Source organism: Leopardus geoffroyi, chromosome X (genome assembly GCF_018350155.1).
Source record: "Leopardus geoffroyi isolate Oge1 chromosome X, O.geoffroyi_Oge1_pat1.0, whole genome shotgun sequence".
Classification (NCBI taxonomy): Eukaryota; Metazoa; Chordata; class Mammalia; order Carnivora; family Felidae; genus Leopardus; species Leopardus geoffroyi.
In genome coordinates this window covers 58,007,337-58,033,798 of record NC_059343.1, presented here as the reverse complement: position 1 = coordinate 58,033,798, position 26,462 = coordinate 58,007,337, and the positions used below count along the sequence as shown (strand labels likewise).

Here is a 26,462-nt window from a genome sequence, read left to right as displayed (position 1 = left end):
AGCACAGAGCCTGACATGGGGCTCAAACCCACGAAATGTGAGATCATGACCTGAGCTGAAGTCTGATGCTTTACTGACTGAACCACCCAGGCACCCCTAACCTAGTGTAGTCTTAATAGGACAGGTCCTACTTTGTTCTTTTTCACCATTGTTGTAGCTTTTCTAAGACTTGAGACTTCCATATTCATTTTAGAGACAGTTTGTTAAGTTTGGTGAAAAACTATTGGGATGTTGATTGAAATAGTTGATTAAATTAATTTGGAGAGCATCACTATCTATATAATATTGAGTTTTCCTATCCTTGACTGATAGATTCTAACTTATATAATTTTCTTTAATGTGTCTCAACATAGTTTTGTAATTTTCTGCATAAAGATATTTCATATTCATTTGCTATCATAAGTGATATCTTAAATATTATATCCTTAAATTGATTGCCATTGATGTATAAGAATGAAGCTGCTTTTGATACCCAGCAACTTCTCTGAACTCTAATTAATTAAAAACTTTTTTCTGTAAAATCTCTTGGATTGTTTGCATTTTAATGTTTTTACCATCTCTTTCTTTTGGCTCTGGCTCTGTTGCTATCTATTTCACATTATAATTTGCTTTAAGTCAGAGACCTTTCTTTAATATGCTTTGGAGAGTAAATGGACACTGAATAGTATATTGAAGATATGAAAGGAGACTCTTAGGTGGTGTTTAGGAAAAGAAAGTTTTTGGTATCTTGCAAAGTGTTAGAGGTGATAAAGGGAAAAGCACATGCAGAGAGAGAGGAAAGGGCTGAATTAGAAGATCTAGTATATATAATACAAGAGTAATTATGCCTTTGTCAGGATGGGGCTACTAGTAAATGACCTTTAATTCTAGAGTTCAGAGTTTGTATTTTATGTGGAAGGTGGTTGATAGAATTATATTGTTAGGACACTAACAGTTTTAATTTTTTGAAGCTTATTAATTTATTTTGAGAGAGAGAGAGAGAGAGAGAGAGAGAGAGAACGAGTGGGGAAGAGAGGCAGAGGAGAGAGGAGAATCCCAAGTAGGCTGCATGCTCATGGAACCTTACATGGGACTCAATCCCACAACCCTGGGATCATGACCTGAGCTGAAATCAAGAGTCAGATCTTCAACTGATTGAGCCACCCAGGCATCCCAGGACACTAACAATTTTAAAGGTCAATGAAATTATGTAGTGTGTTTTTGATGGGCTTAAGGTTTAGACGGGACTTGAAAATCTAGAGCAGAAAATCTTATGAGAGGAAATGATCAGATACAGGTTAGAGAAGAGCTAACATAAAGTTATTCGCTTAAAAGGAATTAATGAATTAAATAAACCAATCCTCTTTTTCTGAGACATCCTTCCTGTATGCAAAAACTGGGTTACGAATTACTGTAAAGTGTTAACATGAAGGCAGAAGGTGATTCTGTATTGGTTCAGCAGAGAAATTAAGTGTTTGGAAAATCGTGTCTTAGGGTACAAGAGAAGTAACTAATGACCTATTGTTGGTTATTATTGAGCTATCTGAGGATGAAAGAAAGCTAAGTCAGGGAGGGATTGGAAGGTAAATGTCTTAAAGCCATTAAGGAAGAAAGCCAGGCAATTATCATTCAATTATTGCTACACCGTTATAATTGAACAAAATTAAAAAATACATGATCTATAAATGTATAAAACATAACAGAATCACAAAGAAAATAGCTTGGAACTTGGGACTGGAAAAATAATAGGAGGTTTGTTCTTTTCTGAGTTAAAATCCTAATATATAAAGTAATATGTAGAAGATTAACTTACCTGGTTAATTAAAAATACAAAACCTCTGATTGAACTGAAAAGTTGGTGATCAAATTCATTTGTAGCAGCAGTATCTAATAGAGTTTTAAAAATCATCCATATAATCTCATGTTGGCATTGTAAAGTAGATATTCAGTTGGAGCTATCATTTCTGGGCTGGTAGATATAACAGTGGCTGGAGGTTCTAGAGATCCCATGGGTCCTGAATCTTGCATAAGTCCCTTTCTGTATGACCAATATACAACAGACTTACAGATCTCTACCTTCTTTGTATTTTTTTTTTTTTTTTGCCATGTGTATTGCTTGCAAAATGAAAGGTTAATACTCCATAAAAGGCTGGGAACATATTTTTTTAATTTTTATTTTTTTCAATATATGAAATTTATTGTCAAGTTGGTTTCCATACAACACCCAGTGCTCATCCCAAAAGGTGCCCTCCTCAATACCCATCACCCACCCTCCCCTCCCTCCCACCCCCCGTCAACCCTCAGTTTGTTCTCAATTTTTAACAGTCTCTTATGCTTTGGCTCTCTCCCACTCTAACCTCTTTTTTTTTTCTCCTTCCCCTCCCCCATGGGTTTCGGTTAAGTTTCTCAGGATCCACATAAGAGTGAAAACATATGGTATCTGTCTTTCTCAGTATGGCTTATTTCACTTAGCATCACACTCTCCAGTTCCATCCAAACTAGCATATGGCCTATGCTACAAAGGGCCATATTTCATTCTTTCTCATTGCCACGTAGTACTCCATTGTGTATATAAACCACAATTTCTTTATCCATTCATCAGTTGATGGACATTTAGGCCCTTTCCATAATTTGGCTATTGTTGAGAGTGCTGCTATAAACATTGGGGTACAAGTGCCCCTATGCATCAGCACTCCTGTATCCCTTAAGTAAATTCCCAGCAGTGCTACTGCTGGGTCAGAGGGTAGGTCTATTTTTAATATTTAATATTTAAATTTTTTTTTTCAACGTTTATTTATTTTTGGGACAGAGAGAGACAGAGCATGAACAGGGGAGGGGCAGAGAGAGAGGGAGACACAGAATCGGAAACAGGCTCCAGGCTCTGAGCCATCAGCCCAGAGCCCGACGCGGGGCTCGAACTCACGGACCACGAGATCGTGACCTGGCTGAAGTCGGACGCTTAGCCGACTGCGCCACCCAGGCGCCCCAATATTTAATATTTAATTAATATTAATATTTAATATTTAATAAAGCCACTGTTTTCCTGAGTGGCTGCACCAGTTTGCATTCCCACCAACAGTGCAAGAGGGTTTCCGTTTCTCCACATCCTCTCCAGCATCTATAGTCTCCTGATTTGTTCATTTTAGCCACTCTGACTGGTGTGAAGTGGTATCTCAGTGTGGTTTTGATTTGTATTTCCCTGATAAGGAGCGACGTTGAGCATCTTTTCATGTGCCTGTTGGCCATCCGGATGTCTTCTTTAGAGAAGTGTCTATTCATGTCTTCTGCCCATTTCTTCACTGGATTATTTGCTTTTCGGGTGTGGAGTTTGGTGAGCTCTTTATAGATTTTGGATACTAACTCTTTGTCTGATATGTCATTTGGAAATATCTTTTCCCATTCTGTTGGTTGCCTTTTGGTTTTGTTGATTGTTTCCTTTGCTGTGCAGAAGCTTTTATCTTCATGAGGTCCCAATAGTTCATTTTTGCTTTAATTCCCTTGCCTTTGGGGATTTGTCAAGTAAGAAATTGCTGCTGAGGTCAGAGAGGTCTTTTCCTGCTTTCTCCTCTAGGGTTTTGATGGTTTCCTGTGTCACATTCAGGTCCTTTATCCATTTTGAGTTTGTTTTTGTGAATGGTGTGAGAAAGTGGTCTAGTTTCAACCTTCTGCATGTTGCTGTCCAGTTCTGCCAGCACCATTTGTTAACGAGACTGTCTTTTTTCCATTGGATGTCCTTTCCTGCTTTGTCAAAGATTAGTTGGCCATACTTTTGTGGGTCTAGTTCTGGGGTTTCTATTCTATTCCATTGGTGTATGTGTCTGTTTTTGTGCCAATACCATGCTGTCTTGATGATTACAGCTTTGTAGTAGAGGCTAAAGTCTGGGATTGTGATGCCTCCTGCTTTGGTCTTCTTCTTCGAAATTACTTTGGCTATTCGGGGCCTTTTGTGGTTCCATACGAATTTTAGGATTGCTTGTTTTAGCTTTGAGAAGAATGCTGGTGCAATTTTGATTGGGATTGCATTCAATGTGCACATAGCTTTGGGTAGTATTGACATTTTAACAATATTCTTCCAATCCATGAGCACGGAATGTTTTTCCACTTCTTTATATCTTCTTCAATTTCCTTCATAAACTTTCTATACTTTTCGGCATACAGATCTTTTACATCTTCAGTTAGGTTTATCCCTAGGTATTTTATGCTTCTTGGTGCAATTGTGAATGGGATCAGTTTCTTTATTTGTCTTTCTGTTGCTTTATTATTAGTGTATAAGAATGCAACTGATTTCTGTACATTGATTTTGTATCCTGCAACTTTGCTAAATTCATGTATCAGTTCTAGCAGACTTTTGGTGGAGTCTATCTGATTTTCCATGTATAATATCATGTCATCTGCAAAAAGTGAAAGCTTAACTTCCTCTTTGCCAATTTTGATGCCTTTGATTTCCTTTTGTTGTCTGATTGCTGATGCTAGGACTTCCAACGCTATGTTAAACAACAGCGGTGAGAGTGGACATCCCTGTCGTGTTCGTGATCTCAGGGAGAAAGCTCTCAGTTTTTCCCCATTGAGGATGATATTAGCTGTGGGCTTTTCATAAATGGCTTTTATGATGTTTAAGTATGTTCCTTCTTTCCCGACTTTCTTGAGAGTTTTTATTAAGAAAGGTTGCTGAATTTTGTCAAATGCCTTTTCTGCATTGATTGACAGGATCATATGGTTCTTATCTTTTCTTTTATTAATGTGATGTATCATGTTGATTGATCTGTGAATGTTGAACCAGCCCCACATCCCAGGAATGAATCCCACTTGATCCTGGTGAATAATTCTTTTTATATGCTGTTGAATTCAATTTGCTAGTATCTTATTGAGAATTTTTGCCTCCATATTCATCAGGGATATTGGCTTGTAGTTCTTTTTTTTTTACTGGGTCTCTGTCTGCTTTAGGAATCAAACTAATGCTGGCTTCATAGAATGAGTCTGGAAGTTTTCCTTCCCTTTCTAATTTTTGGAATAGTTTGAGAAGGATAGGTATTATCTCTGCTTTAAACGTCTGGTAGAACTCCCCTGGGAAGCCATCTGGTCCTGGACTCTTATTTGTTGGGAGATTTTTTGATGACCAATTCAATTTCTTCGCTGGTTATGGGTCTGTTCAAGCTTTCTATTTCCTCCTGATTGAGTTTTGGAAGTGTGTGGGTGTTTAGGAATTTGTCCATTTCTTCCAGGTTGTCCAGTTTGTTGGCATATAATTTTTCATAGTATTCCCTGATAATTGCTTGTATCTCTGAAGGGTTGGTTGTAATAATTCCATTTTCATTCATGATTTTATCTATTTGGGTCCTCTCCCTTTTCTTTTTGTTCTCAAAAAGAGAAGAGGTTTATCAATTTTGTTTATATTTTCAAAAAACCAACTCTTGGTTTCATTGATCTGCTCTACAGTATTTTTAGATTCTGTATTGTTTATTTCTGCTCTGGTCTTTATTATTTCTCTTCTTCTGCTGGGTTTCGGGTGTCTTTGCTGTTCTGCTTCTATTTCCTTTAGGTGTGCTGTTAGATTTTGTATTTGGGATTTTTCTTGTTTCTTGAGATAGGCCTGGATTGCAATGTGTTTTCCTCTCAGGACTGCCTTCGCTGCATCCCAAAGCGTTTGGATTGTTGTCTTTTCATCTTCATTTGTTTCCATATATTTTTAAATTTCTTCTCTAATTGTCTGGTTGACCCATTCATTCTTTAGTAGGGTGTTCTTTAACCTCCATGCTTTTGGAGGTTTTCCAGACTTTTTCCTGTGGTTGATTTCAAGCTTCAGAGCATTGAGGTCTGAAAGTATGCATGGTATGATCTCAATTCCTGTATACTTATGAAGGGCTGTTTGGTGACCCAGTATGTGATCTATCTTGGAGGATGTTCCATGTGCACTCGAGAAGAAAAGTATATTCTGTTGCTTTGGGATGCAGACTTCTAAATATATCTGTCAAGTCCATCTGATCCAATGTCTCATTCAGGGCCCTTGTTTCTTTATTGACCGTGTGTCTAGATGATCTATCCATTGTTGTAAGTGGAATATTAAAGTCCCCTGCAGTTACCACATTCTTATCAATAAGGTTGCTTATGTTCGTGAGTAGTTGTTTTATATATTTGGGGGCTCCCGTATTCGGCGCATAGACATTATTAATTGTTAGCTCTTCCTGATGGATAGACCCTGTAATTATTATATAATGCCCTTCTTCATCTCTTGTTACAGCCTTTAATTTAAAGTCCAGTTTGTCTGATATAAGTATGTCTCCTCCAGCTTTCTTTTGACTTCCAGTGCCATGATAAATAGTTCTCCATCCTCTCACTTTCAATCTGAAGGTGTCCTCAGGTCTAAAATGAGTCTCTTGTAGACAGCAAATAGATGGGTCTTGTTTTTTTATCCATTCTGAAACCGAATGTCTTTGGCTGGAGCATTTAGTCCATTTACATTCAGTGTTATTATAGAAAGATATGGGTTTAGAGTCATTGTGATGTCTGTAGGTTTCATGGTTGTAGTGATGTCTCTCGTACTTTGTCTCACAGGATCCCCCTTAGGATCTCTTGTAGGTCTGGTTTAGTGGTGATGAATTCCTTCAGTTTGTGTTTGCTTGGGAAGACCTTTATCTCTCCTTCTATTCTAAATGACAGACTTGCTGGATAAAGGATTCTCGGCTGCATAGTTTTTCTGTTCATCACATTGAAGATTTCCTGCCATTCCTTTCTGGCCTGCCAAGTTTCAGTAGAGAGATCCGTCACGAGTCTTATCGGTCTCCCTTTATATGTTACAGCACGTTTATCTCTAGCTGCTTTCAGAATTTTCTCTTTATCCTTGTATTTTGCCAGTTTCACTATGCTATGTTGTGCAGAGGATCGATTCAAGTTACGTCTGAAGGGAGTTCTCTGTGCCTCTTGGATTTCAGTGCCTTTTTCCTTCCCCAGATCAGGGAAGCTCTCAGCTATGATTTCTTCAAGTACACCTTCAGCACCTTTCTCTCTCTCTTCCTCCTCTGGAATACCAATTATGTGTAGATTATTTCTCTTTACTGCATCACTTAGTTCTCTAATTCTCCCCTCATACTCCTGGATTTTTTTATCTCTCTTTTTCTCAGCTTCCTCTTTTTCCATAATTTTATCTTCTAGTTCACCTATTGTCTCCTCTGCCTCTTCAATCCGAGCCGTGGTTGTCTCCAATTTATTTTGCAGTTCATTTATAGCATTTTTTAGCTACTCCTGAGTGTTCCTTAGTTCCTTGATCTCTGTAGCAATAGATTCTCTGCTGTCCTTTATACTGTTTTCAAGCCCAGCGATTAATTTTATGACTATTATTCTAAATTCACTTCCTGTTATATTGTTTAAATCCTTTTTGATCAGTTCATTAGCTGTTGTTATTTCCTGGAGATTCTTTTGAGGGGAATTCTTCCGTTTTGTCATTTTGGATAGTCCCTGGAGTGGTGCGGAACTGCAGGGCACTTCCCCTGTTCTGTCTTGGTTGGTGGGTGGGGCCGCAGTCAGACCTGATGTCTGCCCCCAGCCCACTGCTGGGGCCACAGTCAGACTGGTGGGTACCTTCTCTTCCTGTCTCCTAGGGGCGGGATTCACTGTGGGGTGGTGTGGCCCCTCTGGGCTACTTCCACACTGCCAGGCTTGTGGTGTTGGGGATCTGGAGTGTTAACCGGGGTGGATCTGCAAGGTGCACAGGGGCTGGAGGGGCAGGCTCAGCTCGCTTATCTGCTTATCCTTCGGAGATCTGCTTCGGGAGGGACCCTGCGGCACTGGAAGGGAGTCAGACTCGCTGCTGGAGGGATGGATCCGCAGAAGCACAGCGTTGGGTGTTTGCCCGGTACAAGGAAGTTCCCTGGCAGGAACTGGTTTTCTTTGGGATTTTGGCTGGGGGATGGGCGAGGGAGATGGCTCTGGCAAGCGCCTTTGTTCCCCACCAAGCTGAGCTCTGTCGTCGTGGGCTCAACAACTTTCCCTCCTGTTGTCCTCTAGCCTTCCTGCTCTCCGAGCCGAGATGTTAACTTATAACCTTCCAGATGTTAAGTCCCAGAACACACTTCGTCTGGCCCCTCCACTTTTGCAAGCCAGACTCAGGGCCTCTGCTTGGCCGGCGGGCTGCCCCTCCCCCCTGGCTTCCTCCCGCCAGTCCTTGTAGCATGCACCGCCTCTCCGCCCTTCCTACCCTCTTCCGTGGGCCTCTCGTGTGCCCTTGGCTCCGGAGACTCCGTTCTGCTAGTCTTCTGGCGGTTTTCTGGGTTCTTTAGGCAGGTGTAGGTGGAATCTGAGTGATCAGCAGGACGCGGTGAGCCCAGCGTCCTCCTATGCCGCCATCTTCCCAGGGGCCAGCGGAACATATTTGTTAAAGACCTATTTTTATGAATTTTAGTACTTCATACCCCATTTTGTCTGTTTTGTTTGCTGATCTATCTGTAATGACTAAAATAGTGCCTGATAGATAGGAGATGCTTAGTAAATATTTATTACTGAATGTATAAATGAGTGCATGGAGCAGTATTGGTAGTTAAAAAGATTTTTTTTTGTCATTACATTGAAAATAAGCTGTGAGTCTCTTGAAAGATATTTTAGTATTTTGTAGCTTTGTTGTTGTAAGTTTATTGTTTTCTATTCTTTTTTTTTGTTCCTAGCAAGTAACATTTAACGTTAGTATACTTGAAGGTATTGTGAGGGCTGAGACAAATACTAAGGAAACTGAATGAAGACTCAGTACAATTAGATGTTCATAGAAAGTTTTATTTTCCATTTTCTCCTGTACAAGTTAGTTGCAGGCTTTTCTGTAGTAAGTGGATGTGAGCTGCATTATACCAATATAGCTGTATAATTGGTGTGTGAACCTGTGGGATCTGGGGCATGTAATGGGTTAAGCTTTTTCTGCTGAAGTGTCAAGAATGCATTTAAGTACTTCTGGATTCTTGCCAGACCCACATTACCAAGACTGTTCTTTATTTTAGATTCAAATATACAGTAGGTCTGAAGTGCTCAGGCATGCATATTGAATTTCTTTGTGAATGTACTGTAATTCAAAAGGAAACTTTTTTGAAGGAAGACAGGTCTTTACACATTACTTATGAATAACTTGCCTCAGATCTTGGATTCGTAATTGAAGGTCTGCTTCTGTAGTCTCAGGTAAAACTCATAAAGGATTCCATTATATGGGTATATCAGATTTTGGATAGATGGTGTCTATAAATATTGAAGGGATAGTTGGATAATTTTTTTTTCTCTTATTCTATTTCCTAGTATTTTGACAGATGAAAATTATGTACGATATGGCATTGATGCAGGCACAAAGATGCTGATAATCCATAAAAAGTATTTTCCAATGGCACCATTCACATACTCATTTCTACTTTTATCTTAGTGGTAATTTATGTAAAGAATATTTTTGTTGTGGGGGTGCCTGGGTGCCTCAGTCGGTTAAACCTCCAACTTCAGCTCAGGTCATGACCTCACAATTTGTGGGTTTGAGCACCATGTCGGGGCTGACTGACAGCTTGGAGCCTGGAGCCTGCTTCGGATTCTGTGTCTCCCTCTCTCTTTGCCCCTCCTCTGCTCTCACTCTGTCTCTTTCTCTCTCTCAAAAATAAACATTAAAAAAATGAATATTTTTGTTGTTAAAGAAGGTTCATTAAGCTATTTGTAAATTAAATAAGTCCTATGACTTGTGTTGGACGCATTTCAAAACTTTAAAATTTTTTAAAATTTATTTTTGAGAGAGAGCTAGTAAGAGAGGGCAGGGGAAGGGCAGAGAGAGAGAGAGAGAGAATCCAAAGCAGGCTCCACTCTATCAGCACAGACCCCCATGTCAGGCTTGAACTCACAAACTGTGAGATTCGTGACCTGAGCCAGAGTTGAGCGCTGAATGAACTGAGCCATCCAGGCACCCCAAAACTTTAGAATTTTTTAAAAGTTGTCTTGCTCTAAAAAAAATCCCCTTCCATGGTGATTTTTTTTTCTTTTGACTATACTTGCTGACCTAATAATGCCTCTTACTGGATTTGGCAACCTGCAGAGGAGGTTGTTGTTTTGCTAGGCAATGATTAGGTTTCCCATTTCCTGTTACAAAGTACCTTTCAAGTTCTAATAGTAATGTATTGTATTTTCCATATATAACTAATGCCTCAACATGAATATTTTGTAACTCCTCTTTACATAATTTTGGAGGTTTTGATAAGGAAGATTGGGTTATTTTGATGCACAGAATACTTTAAAAGAAATCATGAATCTGACTTTTTTTTTTATTATTGCAGACTGGATATCTTCATATTCTCTGTTACAACTTTGGAGTAGAAGCCTACAAGCAGAATAAATATGATGAAAGTTCTTTCTGGCTTAGGTAATATAAATAAAAAATTTAGGGATATCATACAGTTCAGTTAATACTTACTATATGGTACTTTGTCAGTTTAAACATTCTCTGACGTCAAAAGCCAACATGCTAAATTTATTTATTCCTTTAACATGTGTTGTTTATTCTTACATGTTGCCAGTTGATAGGAAAATGTATTCTATTATTGATATAACAGAAGTGTATGTTCTTCTTTAATACCTCCTTTGTATCACCATCAAGAACATGGAATTAAAAAAAAATTTTTGTTTTGGTACATATTGCTGTCTGCCAACCCCAGAGTGTAAGGTAGATGGGTGAGAATAGGATCAGGATCAGCTAAAATTGTTAGTCTTTTTTTTTTTAAAGACATGAATTAAAAAAAATTTTTTTTTAATCTTTGTTTATTTTTGAGAGAGAGACAGAGTGTGAGCAGGGGAGGAGCAGAGAGAGAGGGAAACACAGAATCTGAAGCAGGCTCCAGGCCGGAGCTGTCAGCACAGAGCCCAACATGGGGCTCGAACTCCCGCACCGTGAGATCATGACCTGAGCCGAAGTCGGACGCTTAACCGACTGAGCCACCCAGGCGCCCTAAAATTGTTAGTCTTAAGTGAATTTTGGTATTTTAATATCATTGAAATAAGTATATATTTAGCACTTACTATATGATCAGTATTATACTAATATTTATACTGTTGTGTTGAATCTGAAAATATTAAGGGAATAGTGTAAAAATATAACAACTGTATACAAGAACTCTGTCTTTGGCCAAATACCTAGGCACAGCACAGGTTCTGACACATAGTAGATACTTAATAATTGCTAGTTAAATGAATTTGTGTGAAAAATGAATTTTTCTGGAGATGTCACATAAGGTGCTTTGGACATCAAAAGATTATGGAGTGAAATACATCAAATCAATTCACTGAATGTTTCTCCATTCTCAGTATAGGGTTGGTTCTGGTTATTTGGAGATATTTTCAGGGTTAGTTTGACTATGGTGAAAATTACATTTGCCATTAACAAAATAATACATATATGGACTTTAAGATTATAGCAATCACAGGTGTATATATCTCTAACAAAATATTTATGCAAATAACTTTTTATGTAAAAGTCTTTTTAAAGTGTGAAGAGTTATCAAAGTCTATAAAGAACCATGTCTCGCAGAACAGGCTTATACAGTTATAAGAGATATACTTGTCTCAATTTAGAATGTTTCACACAAGTGGAAATCACTTTATAATTATATAATCACATTTTAATAAATTGAATTATTTCAATTATAACCAAAGGAGCTGACTAGTATAGCATGGGTTTTATAACAGGTTTAATTTATTTTAATGTTTTTTATTTTTGAGAGACAGAGAGAGAGAGAGAGAGAGAGAGAGAGAGAGAGAGGGTACGTGGGGGAAGGACAGAGAGGGGAGCCTGACGCATCTTGAATCCACAAACGGATCATGACCTGAGCTGAAATCTGATGCTTAACTGACTGAGCCACCCAGGCGCCTCTATCAGATTTTTACTGTATATTTATTGGCTATATTTTTAGGAATATAATTTGACCCACAGTCATATTTTCATCAAAATCTATATGATAAATTTAATAGAGAACCACTGCATTTTGAGTCTTTTGTGTTCTTGTAATTAGAATGAGATTGGAGAAAACAGGAAGAGCTTGAATTCTATCTAGTGCTAGTTATTATATATGATTTTAATCTCTGCCTGATTGTATTTTTCTCCTCTTTTGGGGATATAAAAATAACTTGGTGAAGTATTTTCAAATGCCCTGAAAAATTATATTTTAGTGTGTTGTAAAAGAGGCAAAAAATATATCAATCTTATTAACAATAGGAATTTTAGCACAATGGATAGTTTTTCTAGTATTAGATCAACTCAGTCAAAATTTGAGTCATCTATGATTTTGGTGTGAAATTGTTAATATTGTGATACCTACTTTTTATGATTATTGCACAACTTAAATATGTTGATATATGTATTGTAGAGCATTCAATAACTTGCTTGGGAAATAGAAAACTGCTTAGTAAATGGTAGCTGTTGCTGCTATCTCTAGATGATATGTTTGCTATTTACAGCAAATGAACCCTAATGTGGCCAGTCCACTAGTTTATTCTGAAATTTATGACAGTCATATCAAATGTGGATTACTTATTGATTTCCCAGGTAAGTATATCATAAAGACAAACACCTACATTTTCTATCATACACTGCTAATCTTTGGAGCCATTTTTCTTTGTGCCTTAATTATCCATGTGTTGACTATTGGGAGCAGTTGGTGATACAGCAGGAATAAACAGCTGCTAATTAAGCATCCTTCTCTATAAATTTTATACCAGAAGGAGGCAATGGAAAGTGAGTGTGCTTTCTACAGGCTTAAGTCTTTTGAAGTTAGTGAATATCTTAAGGTACAGGTTATATACAATTTGAAAGTACCCATTTAGTCTAAAAGGAAAAACCACAGTTTTACACAAATAAGATATAAAAATTGCTGTAATATATTAGAATTTTGTTGAAATAGAAGCCTAGAACATAAAGGGTGGTGGTGAGTATTATTTATAAAGTTCTTTTCTGTCTCTCAATTCTTGTTAACAGATCTCACTCAATTCAGGACCTTTCTCAGTTTTTGTCTCTCCCTGCCTTTTATTTTGCTATGAAAAGTTCATGAACAGCTGCTATTATTCCTGCTTTCTGCTACATTCTTTTGATCATGTCCCCTTATTAGAGGTCCACAGATTAAGGGAATCTTGCTGTAATTATGAATGAAATTTGGGAATCCTTTAGGTTACTTTACTATAGGAATCAAGGTACCCACCTCAGTGTATTCAATGACAAATTTAGTTAGGACTCTGTTCAATATAAAATTTGAGGTCTTTGAAATCAGAATGCTAGCTTTGGAAATAATATTTAAGAGTTCTTTTGTTTAATAAAATGCATTTTTTGGGGCCACCTGGCTGGCTCAGTTGGAAGAGCATATGACGCTTGATCTTGAAGTGTGGGTTCAGTCCCCATGTTGGGTGTAGAGATTATTAAAAAATAAATAAACTTTAAAAAAAAAATTTCCTCCCTCCAACTCCTCCCCTTTTGTAGTTCTTGCCTATTGAGCTCCCCTCTCTGCTCCTAGCAGAAGACACGCATAAGTAGATGGGAAGAGACTATTGATAGATATAGAACTTTCTTTCTTCCACAATCTAGGGGATTTCAGTTGTCCTGGTGGAATTTAAATTTAGTGTTGATCTTTTAAAGTCCTAATAATTTGTACATATATTATGTTAAATTTGGCTTTTTATAAAAGGTGTACAGAAATTGCACTGTAACTAATTAGTATTCTAAAAGAAGCACTGTAAACCAAACAAATACAAATAAGTCTAACTCAAAAGGCTTCGTGGTTACACTGATTTACTGCAGAGATTTTACAGATATTTTTTCTCCCTGGGAGAAAAGTACTTTAATCCCAAACCTTAGTCATATTCTTTTGTTTTTCAATATATGAAGTTTATTGTCAAATTGGTTTCCAGACAACACCCAGTGCTCATCCCAAAAGGTGCCCTCCTCAATGCCCATCACCCACCCTCCCCTCCCTCCCACCCCCCATCAACCCTCAGTTTGTTCTCAGTTTTTTGGTTTTTTTTTTAATTTTTTTTTCAACGTTTATTTATTTTTTTTGGGACAGAGAGAGACAGAGCATGAACGGGTGAGGGGCAGAGAGAGAGGGAGACACAGAATCGGAAACAGGCTCCAGGCTCTGAGCCATCAGTCCAGAACCTGACGCGGGGCTCGAACTCACAGACCGCGAGATCGTGACCTGGCTGAAGTCGGACGCTTAACCGACTGCGCCACCCAGGCGCCCCTCTTCTCAGTTTTTAAGAGTCTCTTATGCTTTGGCTCTCTCCCACTCTAACCTCTACCTTAGTCATATTCTTAATCATGGATAATTTTTCTTTTATGTCTAGTAGTTTTTTTCTAAATCATTCAACTATGTTACTCGGAGCTACTGGTTGGGAAACACTTGGGAGGCTCACTTTTTTTTCCTTTTGCTGTAAGAAGACCTATTTACTAATTGTGGCAAATTAAATATAGAGGAAAACTGTCAAAATGAAAGGGTAATACCCATGGATATAGTAAGAATGTTTAAAATTTCTTTGCTGATTAAATAAAATAAGATTTCTTTGCTGATTAAAGAAGTTATATATGCTAATTATAAAAATTTAAATGTTACAAAAATATATGGTAAGTAAAAGTCCTTTGTAATCCCACACTCATAAATGTTCAGTATTAACATTTTTCAAAGTTTTAAAAAATGTTTATTCATTTATTTATTTTTTTTTTATTTAAAAAAATTTTTTTTTCAACGTTTATTTATTTTTGGGACAGAGAGAGACAGAGCATGAATGGGGGAGGGGCAGAGAGAGAGGGAGACACAGAATCGGAAACAGGCTCCAGGCTCTGAGCCATCAGCCCAGAGCCCGACGCGGGGCTCGAAATCACGGACCGCGAGATCGTGACCTGGCTGAAGTCGGACGCTTAACCGACTGCGCCACCCAGGCGCCCCAATTCATTTATTTTTAGTGGGGAGAAGGGCAGAGAGAGAGGGAGGGAGAGAGAAAAATTCCCAAGCAGGCTCTGTGCTGAGTACAGATCCTGATGTGGAGCTTGAACTCACAAACCATGAGATCATGACCTGAGCTGAAATCAAGAGTCCAGTGCTCAACCAACTGAGCCACCAAGGTGTGCCACAAATAGTTTTTAAAAGGTTTTTTAATATGTTAAATGACAAGGAAGACATGACAATCATTGAAATGCATTTGGAGGATTTAAGGAATTGAGGAGTTTTTTCAAAATGGACTGTAAATAAGGAAAATTAATGGAATGAAACCAAGCCAAAGAGTATACATGGGACAATTCTGATTTGGTGATCTCTTGTTAGAGACAGTGAGATAGATTGAGAAGATGACAGAAGACATTTGAATTGAACAAAATCATGGAGAATTGGATAAAGCCCTGAAGGTGTTCTATAAAAAATAATCTAATTGATCTTAATAAATGAAATATAAATGACCCTATTTCTTTAACCTATGGGTCAGAGATTGCTTATAAATTCCTGACGAGTTCTTTGTAGGTTAAATTGAGAGTATTTCTCAACCCTTTGTGCAAGAGCTCTGTGCTGCCCTTTCCCCTTCAGAATCCAAAGAAAGCATGCGTGATTTCTTCCGCGTTCTTCTGAGACCGTGATTACAGTTTATATTTTCTTTTTTTAATGTTTATTTATTTTGAGAGAGAGAAAGAGAGTGAGCAGGGGAGGGGCAGAGAGAGAGAGAGAGAGAGAGAGAGAATATCCTAAGCAGGCTCCACAGCTGTAAGCGCAGAACGTGACGTGGGACTTGAACCCATGAACCAGGAGATAATGACCTGAGCCAAAACCAAGAATCGGATGCTTAATCAACTGAGCTACCTAGGTGCCCCTAGAGTTTATATTTTCTTTTAAAAAACCCCACAACCTAGACTTAGTGTGCTAGACTTTTTGGATTAGGTAGACAGTATGTTAGAGGAGGAGTAATTTTTGAGGTCTTCTTCTAACACCACTTAAAAAACATTTTTTTAAAACATTTGTTTGTTTTTTGAGAGACAGAGAGAGAGAGCATAAGCAGGGGAGGGGCGGAGAGAGGGGAGACAGAATCCAAAGCAGGCTGGGGCCTGAACTCAAAATACGCGAGATCATGACCTGAGCCTAAGTCGAACGCCAACCGACTGAGCCACCCAGGTGCCCTCTAACACCACTTTTAATTTCTCTAAAGCTAATCTAAAACCTGACTCAATTGGTAGCTAATGTGAGTTGCTTCCTATTAGTTAAGAATAGTTTTTACTCTGCATGGGATGTGTGTCTCTTTCCTGCTTCTGTAAAACTTCTTGCATCTCTCATGGGATCAAAAGAGGAGAATTTAGCAAAAATTATGCTACTGTTTTCTAAATTCATAGTGCTTAGAGGTAGTGAACTAGATTAGTTAGAAATTTCCATGTTGGGTTTCAAAATAGCTATTATGTTTACAATAAGGTAAGTATTTATGAGATATTTTTATTTATCAGTGCTTAGCCTTTACTGTGGTTATACAGGGATATATATTACCAGAGGTCTTCTGTTTTTTTTTTAAAGATTTTATATTTTTAAGTAATCTTTATACACAATGTGGGGCTTGAACCTACAACCCCAAGATCATGCATTGCATGCTCTACTGACTGAGCCAGCCACACACCCCACCAGAGGTCTTCTAATAAGGAAAGAACAAAGGAAATAGAAATGTATTTTATGCACAAATATTAATGATTCAGTATATGAGCCCAACGAAAATTTGTATCAGTTTTTTTAAAGTTTATTTACTTATTTTGAGAGAGAAAGAGAGAGAGGTAGGGAGGGGTAGAGAGAGAGGGAGAGAGAGAATCTCAAGCAGACTTCACACTGTCAGTGCAGAGCCCAATGTGGGGCTCGAACCCATGAATTGCAGGACCATGACCTGAGTGGAAACTGAGTCAGCCAGCCAACTGATTGAGCCACCCAGATGCCATGTATCAGTTAATTCTCCTTAATGTTTATCCCTTTATTTTCCCTTTTCTCTCAGCCCAAAATCTTGAGAATTTGACAGTATTATTAGTATTTTTTAAAATTTTTACTGTTTATTTATACTTGAGAGAGAGAGAGCTAGAGAGCATGAGTGGGGGAGGGGCAGAGAAAGGGAGACAGAATCTGAAGCAGGCTCCAGGCTCCAAGCTGTCAGCACAGAGCCTGACATGGGGCTTGAACTCACGACCTTAGTTGAAGTCGGATGCTTAACTGAGCTGCCCAGGTGCCCCAGCAGTATTATTTATGGTCAGGCAATGTGGTCTAAAGAACCATCACAGAGCTAGCAGTAGAAAATCTGTTACTAATCAATTGTGTGACTTTGTGTCATTCACCTAACAATGTGCTTGCAATGTCCTTATCTGAAAAATGGGTACAGTATTATCTGTGTTACAAGCTTGTAATGAAGATGACATAAGTGACATAATAGGACTTTGAAAAGTTAAAGGTATTATATAATCATAGACTATCATAAAATTATTAACTATAAAGTTGATCATATATAAGACCTATTTTAATGGTAACTGGAATGTATTAGCACCATCTTGTGGAAATAGAATGAATTGTATAACAGCAATTTTAACAAGATAATTTACTAAACACTGTAAGAATCTTTACTAAACAGCTGTAAGAATCTTCATAGATCATCTGGTTCAGTAATTTAGGAACTATATTCTGTGGTGCTCTCTGGTTCTACCAGAACAACTTCAGAATCTCCTTTAAAAGGAAAAGGAGACTTAGCTGCAATTCTCTAAGATACTCATCTTGTTTTAGAGAAGTTAGACATTAATCATTTTTTAAAGTAGTATATCCTTGTAAGATTTTGTTTTAAAAAAATGATTAGCTTGCTTACAGTTTGAAAATGACTGGTATTGATCAATTTCATCTTGTGTAGATATGAAAATGTACATTTAGAGAGATTTATACAGGGACATCTAGCTGGGACACAAGATCTCCAGTCTTTTTTTTTTTTTTTAACGTTTATTTATTTTCGAGACAGAGAGAGACAGAGCATGAATGGGGGAGGGTCAGAGAGAGAGGGAGACACAGAATCCGAAGCAGGCTCCAGGCTCTGAGCTGTCAGCACAGAGTCTGACACGGGGCTCGAACTCACAGACTGTTGGATCATGACCTGAGCCAACGTCGGACACTTAACCGACTGAGCCACCCAGGTGCCCCAAGATCTCCAGTCTTTTAGGAATAGTTTTTCTCCAAAGGTCAGTAATGATGTTCCATCTTTGATTCCTGATTTTGACTGATATGAGTCTTTCCTTTTTTTTGGTCAGTCTAGCTAAATGTTTGTCAATTTGTTGGATCTTTTCAAAGCATCAGCTTTTGGTTCTATTGTTTTTTTCCTATTGTATTTCAGTTGTTTAACTTAATTTCCCCTGTAATCTTTATGACTTTTCCTCTCTGTGCTTGTTTTAGATTTAGTTTGCTCTTTCTTTTCCATTCTCCTAATATGGAAAGTTGAGATCTTACTTCTCTTTTAGTATTATTATAGGTATAAAATTTCCCCTAACCATTGCTTTCCATCCTATAAGTTTTGGTATGTTGTTTTCCTTTTCACTCAGCTCAAGGTATTTTCTAATATCTCTTGTGACTCATTGATTATTTAGGAGTGTGTTAATTTCCACATATCTACTTGATTTCTAATTTAATTTCACTTAGGTGGAGAACATACTTCCTATGACTTCAATTCTGTTAAATCTGAGGCTTTTTAATATATTTTATTCTGGAGAATGTTCTGTGTTCACTTGAGAAGAAGGTGTATCTGTTGCTATTGGGTGGAGTATGGTATAGATGTCTGTTATGTTAGTAGGTAATATAGTGTTGTTCAGGTCTTCTCTATCCTTTTTGATGCTCTGCCTACTTCTGTTATTGAAAGTGGGGTATTGAAATCCTCAACTGTCGTTGTTGAATTATGTATCTCTTGATTCAGTTTTGTCAACTTTCATTTTATGTATTTTGGGGACTGTGTTGTTAAGCTTATATATGTTTATAATTGTTCTATTATCCTGATAGATTAGCTTTTTTATCATTATAAAATATCCCTCTACCTCTGGTAATATTTGTTTTTTGTCTTAAAGTCTATTTTGTCTGATATTGGCATAGCCACTCTAGTTAGTGCTCTTATGGTTGTTTACGTGGTATATCTTTTTCTATCCTTTTCTTTCAACCTCTTTGTATCCTTGAATCTAAAGTGTGTTTATTGTCAACAGTATGTAGTTGGATATTTTTTAAAACTTCAGTCTGAAATCCCTGCCATTTGATTTTATTGTTTAATCCATTCATCTTTCTAATGTTGACATTATTGTTGGATTTATAGCTGATATTTTGCTTTTTGTTTTCTACATGTCCATGACTACATATTTCAAATACCCTTTTCCTCCTTTACTACTTTTTTTATCCTAAGTGAATATCTTTTGAAACTTAATGAATTTATTTTTTATTGTGGTAATGAATATATGTAACATAAAATCTGCTATTTTAATTATTTTAAATGTACAATTGCATTAATTACATTCATGGTGTTGTACAACCATCATTACAATCTATTTCAAAAAATTTTTTCATCACCCCAAACAGAATTCTAACTTTTAAAAAATATTTTTAATGTTTATTTATTTTTGAGAGAGAGACAGAGTGTGAGTGGGGGAGGGGCAGAGAGAGAGAGAGACACAGAATCTGAAGCAGACTCCAGGCTCTGAGCTGTCAGCACAGAGCCCGATGCCGGGCTCGAACCCACAAGCCGTGAGATCATGACTTGAGCTGAAGTCAGACGCTTAACTGATTGAGGCACACAGGCGCCCCAGAAACTCTAACTTTAAAAAAAATTTTTTTTTTAACGTTTTTAATTATTTTTGAGACAGAGAGAGACAGAGCATGAACGGGGGAGGGCCAGAGAGAGAGGGAGACACAGAATCGGAAACAGGCTCCAGGCTCTGAGCTGTCAGCACAGAGCCCGACGCGGGGCTCGAACTCATGGACCATGAGATCATGACCTGAGCCGAATTCGGTCTGACGCTTAACCGACTGAGCCACCCAGGCGCCCCCAGAAACTCTAACTTTTTAACGTTAACTCCACCTTCCTTCTTCCCCAGTCCCTAGTAATCTTTAATCTACTTTATGTCTTTGTGAATTTGCCTATCTTAGGTATTTCATGTAAGTGGAATCATATAATATTTGTCTTTTTGTGTCTGGCTTATTTCACTTAGGAGAATATTTTTCTTTTTTTTAATGTTTATTTATTTTTGAAGGGGGTAGGAGCAGTGAGAGAAAGGGAGAGAGGACCTGAAGCAGGCTTTGCGGTGACAGCAGAGAGCCCAATGCGGGGCTTGAACTCACAAACTGTGAGATCATGACCTGCGCGGAAATCAAGAGTCAGATGCTTAACCGACTGAGTCGCCCAGGTGCCCCCTAGGAGAATATTTTCAAGATTTATCCATGTTGTAGCATGTATGAGAATTTCATCCCCCTCCCTTTTACCAATAATTTATTGTGGTAAAATATGCATAACATAACGTTTACTGCCTTTTTAATCATCTTTAAGTGTACAATTCAGTGGCATTAAGTACACTCACAGTGTTGTGTAACCATTACCACTGTCTACTTCTGGAATGTTTTCATCATCCTAAACAAATTCTGTACCCATTAAACAGTAACTCCCCTTTCTGCTCACCCCTAATAACCCGTTTTCTACTTTCTATCTCTATGACTTGGCATATTCTAAGGTCCTCATGAATACAGTCATACATTATTTGTCCTTTTGTGTTTGGCTTACTAGCATAATGTTTTCAGTGTTCGTCCATGTAGTAGCATGTATCAGTATTTCATTCTTTTTATGGGTGAATAATATTCAGTTTTATGGATTTACCATGTTTTGTTTATCCATTCACCAGGTGATGAAAATTTGGGTTATTTCCATCTTTTTTGTTATTGTGAATAATAATACTGTAAACATTGGTATATATGTATCTGCTCAAGTCCCTGCTTTCACTTCTTTTGTGTATATACCTAGGAGTGGAATTGCTGGGTCTTGTAAATGGATATCTTAGAGTATACCATTTTAAATTGTTAAATAGGGGCGCCTGGGTGGCTCAGTCTGTGAAGCCTCCGACTTAAGCTCAGGTCACGATCTCACCTTCCGTGAGTTTGAGCCCCGCGTCTGGCTCTGGGCTGATGGCGCAGAGCCTGGAGCCTGCTTCCGGTTCTGTGTCTCCCTCTCTCTGCCCCTCCCCCGTTCATGCTCTGTCTCTCTCTGTCTCAAAAATAAATAAACGTTAAAAAAAATAAATTGTTAAATAATTTTTAAAATTATATATTCTTCATTGTCTTTATGGTTGTTCTTGGGCTTACAATTATATATCTTAATTTATTAGAAGCTACTTCAGATTTATATTAACTTTCAGTAAATTACAGAAGTTTTACTTCTATATTGACTTGATTCCCTTTTCTCTTTTTTTGCTATGCTCATTGTACATGTGCCTACATATATTTAAACACTCAACAATACATGGTTATAATTATTGCTTCATATAATTAGCCTTCTCATCAGTTTTGGTTTTCTTCATTTATTCCTGTAGATTTAAGTTAACATTTGGTCTTATTTCCTTACCCTACTTATATCTTTATTCCCACTCATTTCTTTGTGTTGTCATAGTAAAAATGTATTAAATACGTAATGCCCCAACAATAAAATTTTATAGATATTTATGTAGCTGCTTTCTAAATAAGGGAGGAAATAAGAAATATGTAGTCATATTGTCTTTTATAATTATTCAAATAATTGCTAACACTTTTCTTCATATGAATTCACATTATTTTCTGGGGTCATTTGCTTTCAGCCTGAAGAATGTCCTTTTGTATTTCTTGTAACGCAGATCAGCTAGCAAGAAATTCTTTCAGTTTTTGTTTATCTGGGAATGTATTTAGTCTTCTTTTGAAAAATAGTGTCTCTAGATATAGGATTCTTAGTTGACAGTTTTTTCTCTTTAAGCACTTTGAATGCGTCATCCCTGCTTTCTGGCACTGATAATTTGTGATAAGGAGCCAGCTTTTAATCTTATTATTTCCTTTTAAATGATGAGTCATTTTTCTCTAACTGCTTTCAAGATTTTCTCTTTATCTTTACTTTCAGTAACTGGACCATGATGTGTCTGGGCATGGATTTGTTTATGTGTGATCCTCCTTGGAGTCCATTAAACTTCTTGGATGTGTAGATTATTGTTTTCCATCAAATTTGGGAAGTTTTCAACCATTATTTCCTTGAATATATTTTCTATTCCTTTCTCTTGCTTTTCTCCTTCTAGTACTCTCATGCATATGTTATACTGAATGATGTCTGACATGTCTTTGAAGCTCTATTCTTTTTTTCCACTCTTTTTCCCTGTTTGTTCTTCAGATTTGTATAATCACTATCAATCTATCTTCAAGTTTATATATTCTTTTTTTTTGCCTGCTCAAATCTATTTTTGAGCCTCTCTAGTGCATTTTCCATTTCGGTTATTTTACTTTTCAACTTCAGAATTTCTACTCAGTTCTTTTATAATTCCTGTCATTTAATTGTTATACTCTTATTTTTAATTTTTTTAAATGTTTATTTATTTTGAGAGAACTTGAGTAGGGGAGGGGCAGAGAGAGAGAGGGAGACACAGAATCTGAAGTAGGCTTCAGGCTCTGAACTGTCAGCACAGAGCCCAATGTGGGGCTCAAACCCATGAACCGTGAGATTATGACCTGAGCCAAAGTCGGATGCTTCACCGACTGGGCCACCCAGGCGCCCCTTAATTGTTGTACTCTTATTCTCTGTTTGCATCATTGTTATCATGCCTTCCTTTAATATTTTAAATATGGTTTCCTATAGTTCTTTAAAGAACTATATGTTTATAATGGCGGCTTTGAAGTATTGAAGTGCAATATCTGGGACCTCTCAAAGGCAGTTTCTGTTGCCTTCTCTTTATCCTCTGTATAAGTCACACTTTACTGTTTTATTGCATGTATTGTAATATTTTGTTGAAAACTAGATATTTTGGATAATATCTGGCAGCAAGTCTGCATACCAATTTCTCCCCTTTCTGGAACTTACTGTTCTTTTTATTGTTCGTTTATTTATTTGGTCATTTGACTGGACTAATTCTGTTTATTTTTCTCACAGTGTGTGACTTATAATGTTCCTGCTCAGAGTTTTTCCCCTTGTTTTTGTCTTTCTGTGGTTTTCTAGGCTTCACCTCTGCAGCCACATAAGCCACTTGTTTGTCAAAGGTTGTATGTAAGGTCCCTTAGCCAGTTAGATATTCACTCTTTCCTGTTGGATGTGTATTTGACTTAGAGGTTGTTTTCATAGTTCAGTGAGTTTATTATTTTGCTCTCCATTCAGCCAGGGGCTAATAGCTAGTAGGTTATTTTTCTGATCATCCCTGAGAGGGCAGTCTTGGGCATGTGCACAACCTCCCAGACCCTCAAATATGAGTGCAATATGATTTTTGAATAAAGACGTGTTTTAGAGAAGTTTTAGGTTTGCAGCACAATTGAGAGGTAGGTACAGAGATTTTCCACATGCCCCCTGATCCTGCACATTCATAGCCTAACCCTAATCAACATCACTCACCAGAATGGTACATTTTTTACTAAGAATGAGCCTACATCGACACATTGTAATCCCCCAACTCTATAGTTTACCTCAGGGTTCACTCTTGTTGTATATTCTACAGGTTTAGACAAATGTATAATGACATATATCCACCATTACAACATTTTAGTATCATACAGAATAGTTTCACTTCCCTAAAAATCCTCTGTGCTCTGCCTGTCCATCCTTCCTTTTTCCCTAAACTCTATCAACTACTGATCTTTTTGGTCCCGATAATTTTGCCTTTTCTGGAATGTTGGAATCATATAGCATATCATTTTCAGATTGGCTTTTTGTTTTCACTTTGTAATAATGTTTTGTGTTTCCTCCATGTGTTTTCTTGTGTCAATAGCTCATTTATTTTTAGTGCTATATAATATTCCATTGTCTGCATGTTCCACAGTTTATTTGTCCATTTCCCTACTGAAGGACATTGTGGTTGCTTCCAAATTTTGTCAATTATGAATAAAGCTGCTATAAACGTCCACGTGCAGACTTTTGTATGATCATATGTTTTCCGTTCTTTTGGGCAAATACCAAGGACTGTGATTGCTAGGTTATGGTAAGAATATATTTTGTTTTGCAAGGAACCACCCAACTCTCTTACAGTGGCTGTATAATTTTGTATTCCCACCAGCAATGTATGAGAGCTTTATTACTCCACATTCTCACCAGTATTAGGTGCTTGTCAGTGTTTTAGACTTTGGCTATTCTGATAGGTGTGTACTGGCATTTATTTTATTATTGTTTTAATTTACATTTTCCTCATGACATATGATGTGGAGCATCTTTTAATAGTCTTATTTGCTGTCTGTATATCTTTTTTGGTGAGGTATTTGTTAGGAACTTTGGACCATGTTTTAATTGAGTTGTTTATTTTTTTTTACCGTTGAGTTTTAAAAGGTTTTTTTTTGGTATATTTTAGATATCAGTCCTTTATTATATGTGTCTTTTGCAAATATTTTCTCTGAATCTGCGGCTTATCTTCCAATTCTCTTGATACTGTCTTTCACAAAGCAGTTTTATTTTTATTTTTTACTTTTTTACAGATTTTATTTTTAAGTAATCTCTATACCCAACATGGAGCTTGAACCTACAACCCCAAGATAAAGAGTTGTATGCCCTACCAACTGAGCCAGTCAGGGACCCCAGGAAGTTTTTAATTTTAATGAAACCTAGCTTATCAGTCATTTATTTCATGGATTGTTTCCTTGGTATTGTATCTAAAAAGGTATCACAATACTCAAGATCATCATCTAGGTTTTATCCTATATTCTAGAAGTTTTATAGTTTTGCACTTTTCATTTAGATCTATGATCCTTTTTGAGTTAATTTTTGTGAAAGATGTAAGGTCTGTGTCTGGATTCTTTTTTTGTGGGGGGAGCATGTTGATGTTCAGTTGTTCCATCATCATTTGTTTGAAGAGACTATCTTTATCTTTGATCCATTGTATTGCCTTTGCTCCTTTGCCAAAGATCAGTTTAAGGTATTTATGGGGGCTCTCTATTCTGTTCTAATCCATTTGTACTTTCTTTAGCCAATTCCTTGATTACCATAATAATGCACTATCTTGATTGCTGTAACTTTATAATAAACCTTAAAGTTGTGTAGCTGCAGTCCTGTCCTGCAATATTGTATTGTCTATTCTCATCTTTTGCCACTTCATATAGACTTAGAATGTTGAACCAGCCTTGCATACCTGAGATAAATTTCACTTTGTTGTTGTGTATAATTTTTTAAAATTATTTTTTGGATTTGATTTGCTAATATTTTATTGAGTATTTTTACATCTGTGTTCATGACATGTATTGGGTCATAGTTTTCCTGTAATGTCTGACTGGGGTAATGCTGGCTTCATAGAATGAGTTAAGCCGTATTCCATCTGCTTCTGTCATAAAGAGATTGTAGACAATTGGTATAATTTCTTCCTTAAATGTTTAGTAGAATTTACCAGTGAGCACATCTGAGCTTGGTGCTTTCTGTTTTGGGATATTGTTAAGTTTTTATTCAATTTCTTTGGTAGATAACGGCCTATTTAGACTGTTTTTGTGTGAGTTTTGACTGCTTGTATCTTTTTTTTCAAACATTGTTAAAGTTTATTTTGAGAGAATGAGAAAGTACAAGTGGGGGAGGGGCAGAGAGAGAGGGAGAGAGAGAGAATTCGAAGCAGGCTCTGCACTGTCAGCACAGAGCCCGATGTGGGGCTTGAACCCATGAACTGTAAGATCATGACCTGAGCCGAAGTTGGACCTTTAACAGGCTGAGCCACCCACACTCCCCTGCTTATATCTTTCAAGTAATTGGTCCATTTAATCTAGGTTATCAAATTTGTGGGCACAGAGTTATTTAGTTATTTATAATATTCCTTTATTACCCTTAAAATTTTCATGGTATCTGTAGTGATGTCCCCTTTTTCTTGGTTTGGGGTTTTTTTTTTTTGTTTGTTTTTTTACGATTTTTTAAAAGTAATCGCCACACTCAGCATCCCACTCACAACCTGATGATCAAGAGTCACAAGCTCTGCCAACTGAGCCAGCCAGGCGCCCCTCATTTATGACAGTAATAGTTTGTGTCCTCTCTTTTTTTCTTAGTTAGCCTGGCTAGAGGCTTATCAGTTTTACTGATAATTTCAGATACCAGCTTTTGGTTTCATTGATTTTACTCTATTGATCTCTGTTGATTTCTTGTTTTCAATTTTATGATTTCTGTTCTAATTCTTTTCAGTTTTTCCCTTCTGCTTTCTTTGGATTTAATTTGCTTGTCTTTTTGTAGTTACTTAAGGTGGAAACTTAGATTATTGATTTTAGATCTTCTTTTCTAATCTATATTTTCAGTGATATAACTTTTTCTTTAAGCACTGCTTTTGC

At 37.2% G+C, this 26,462-nt stretch overlaps 1 protein-coding gene across 1 annotated transcript in view; it reads left to right on the top strand.

Moving 5' to 3' along the window:
- TEX11 (testis expressed 11) overlaps positions 1-26,462 on the top strand; it is a 241,843-nt gene that overhangs the window by 42,427 nt on the left and 172,954 nt on the right. The window contains exon 9 of the mRNA XM_045471521.1: positions 10,257-10,342. Coding sequence (XP_045327477.1) covers positions 10,257-10,342 — 86 coding nt within the window. The remainder of the gene's footprint in view (positions 1-10,256; positions 10,343-26,462) is intronic.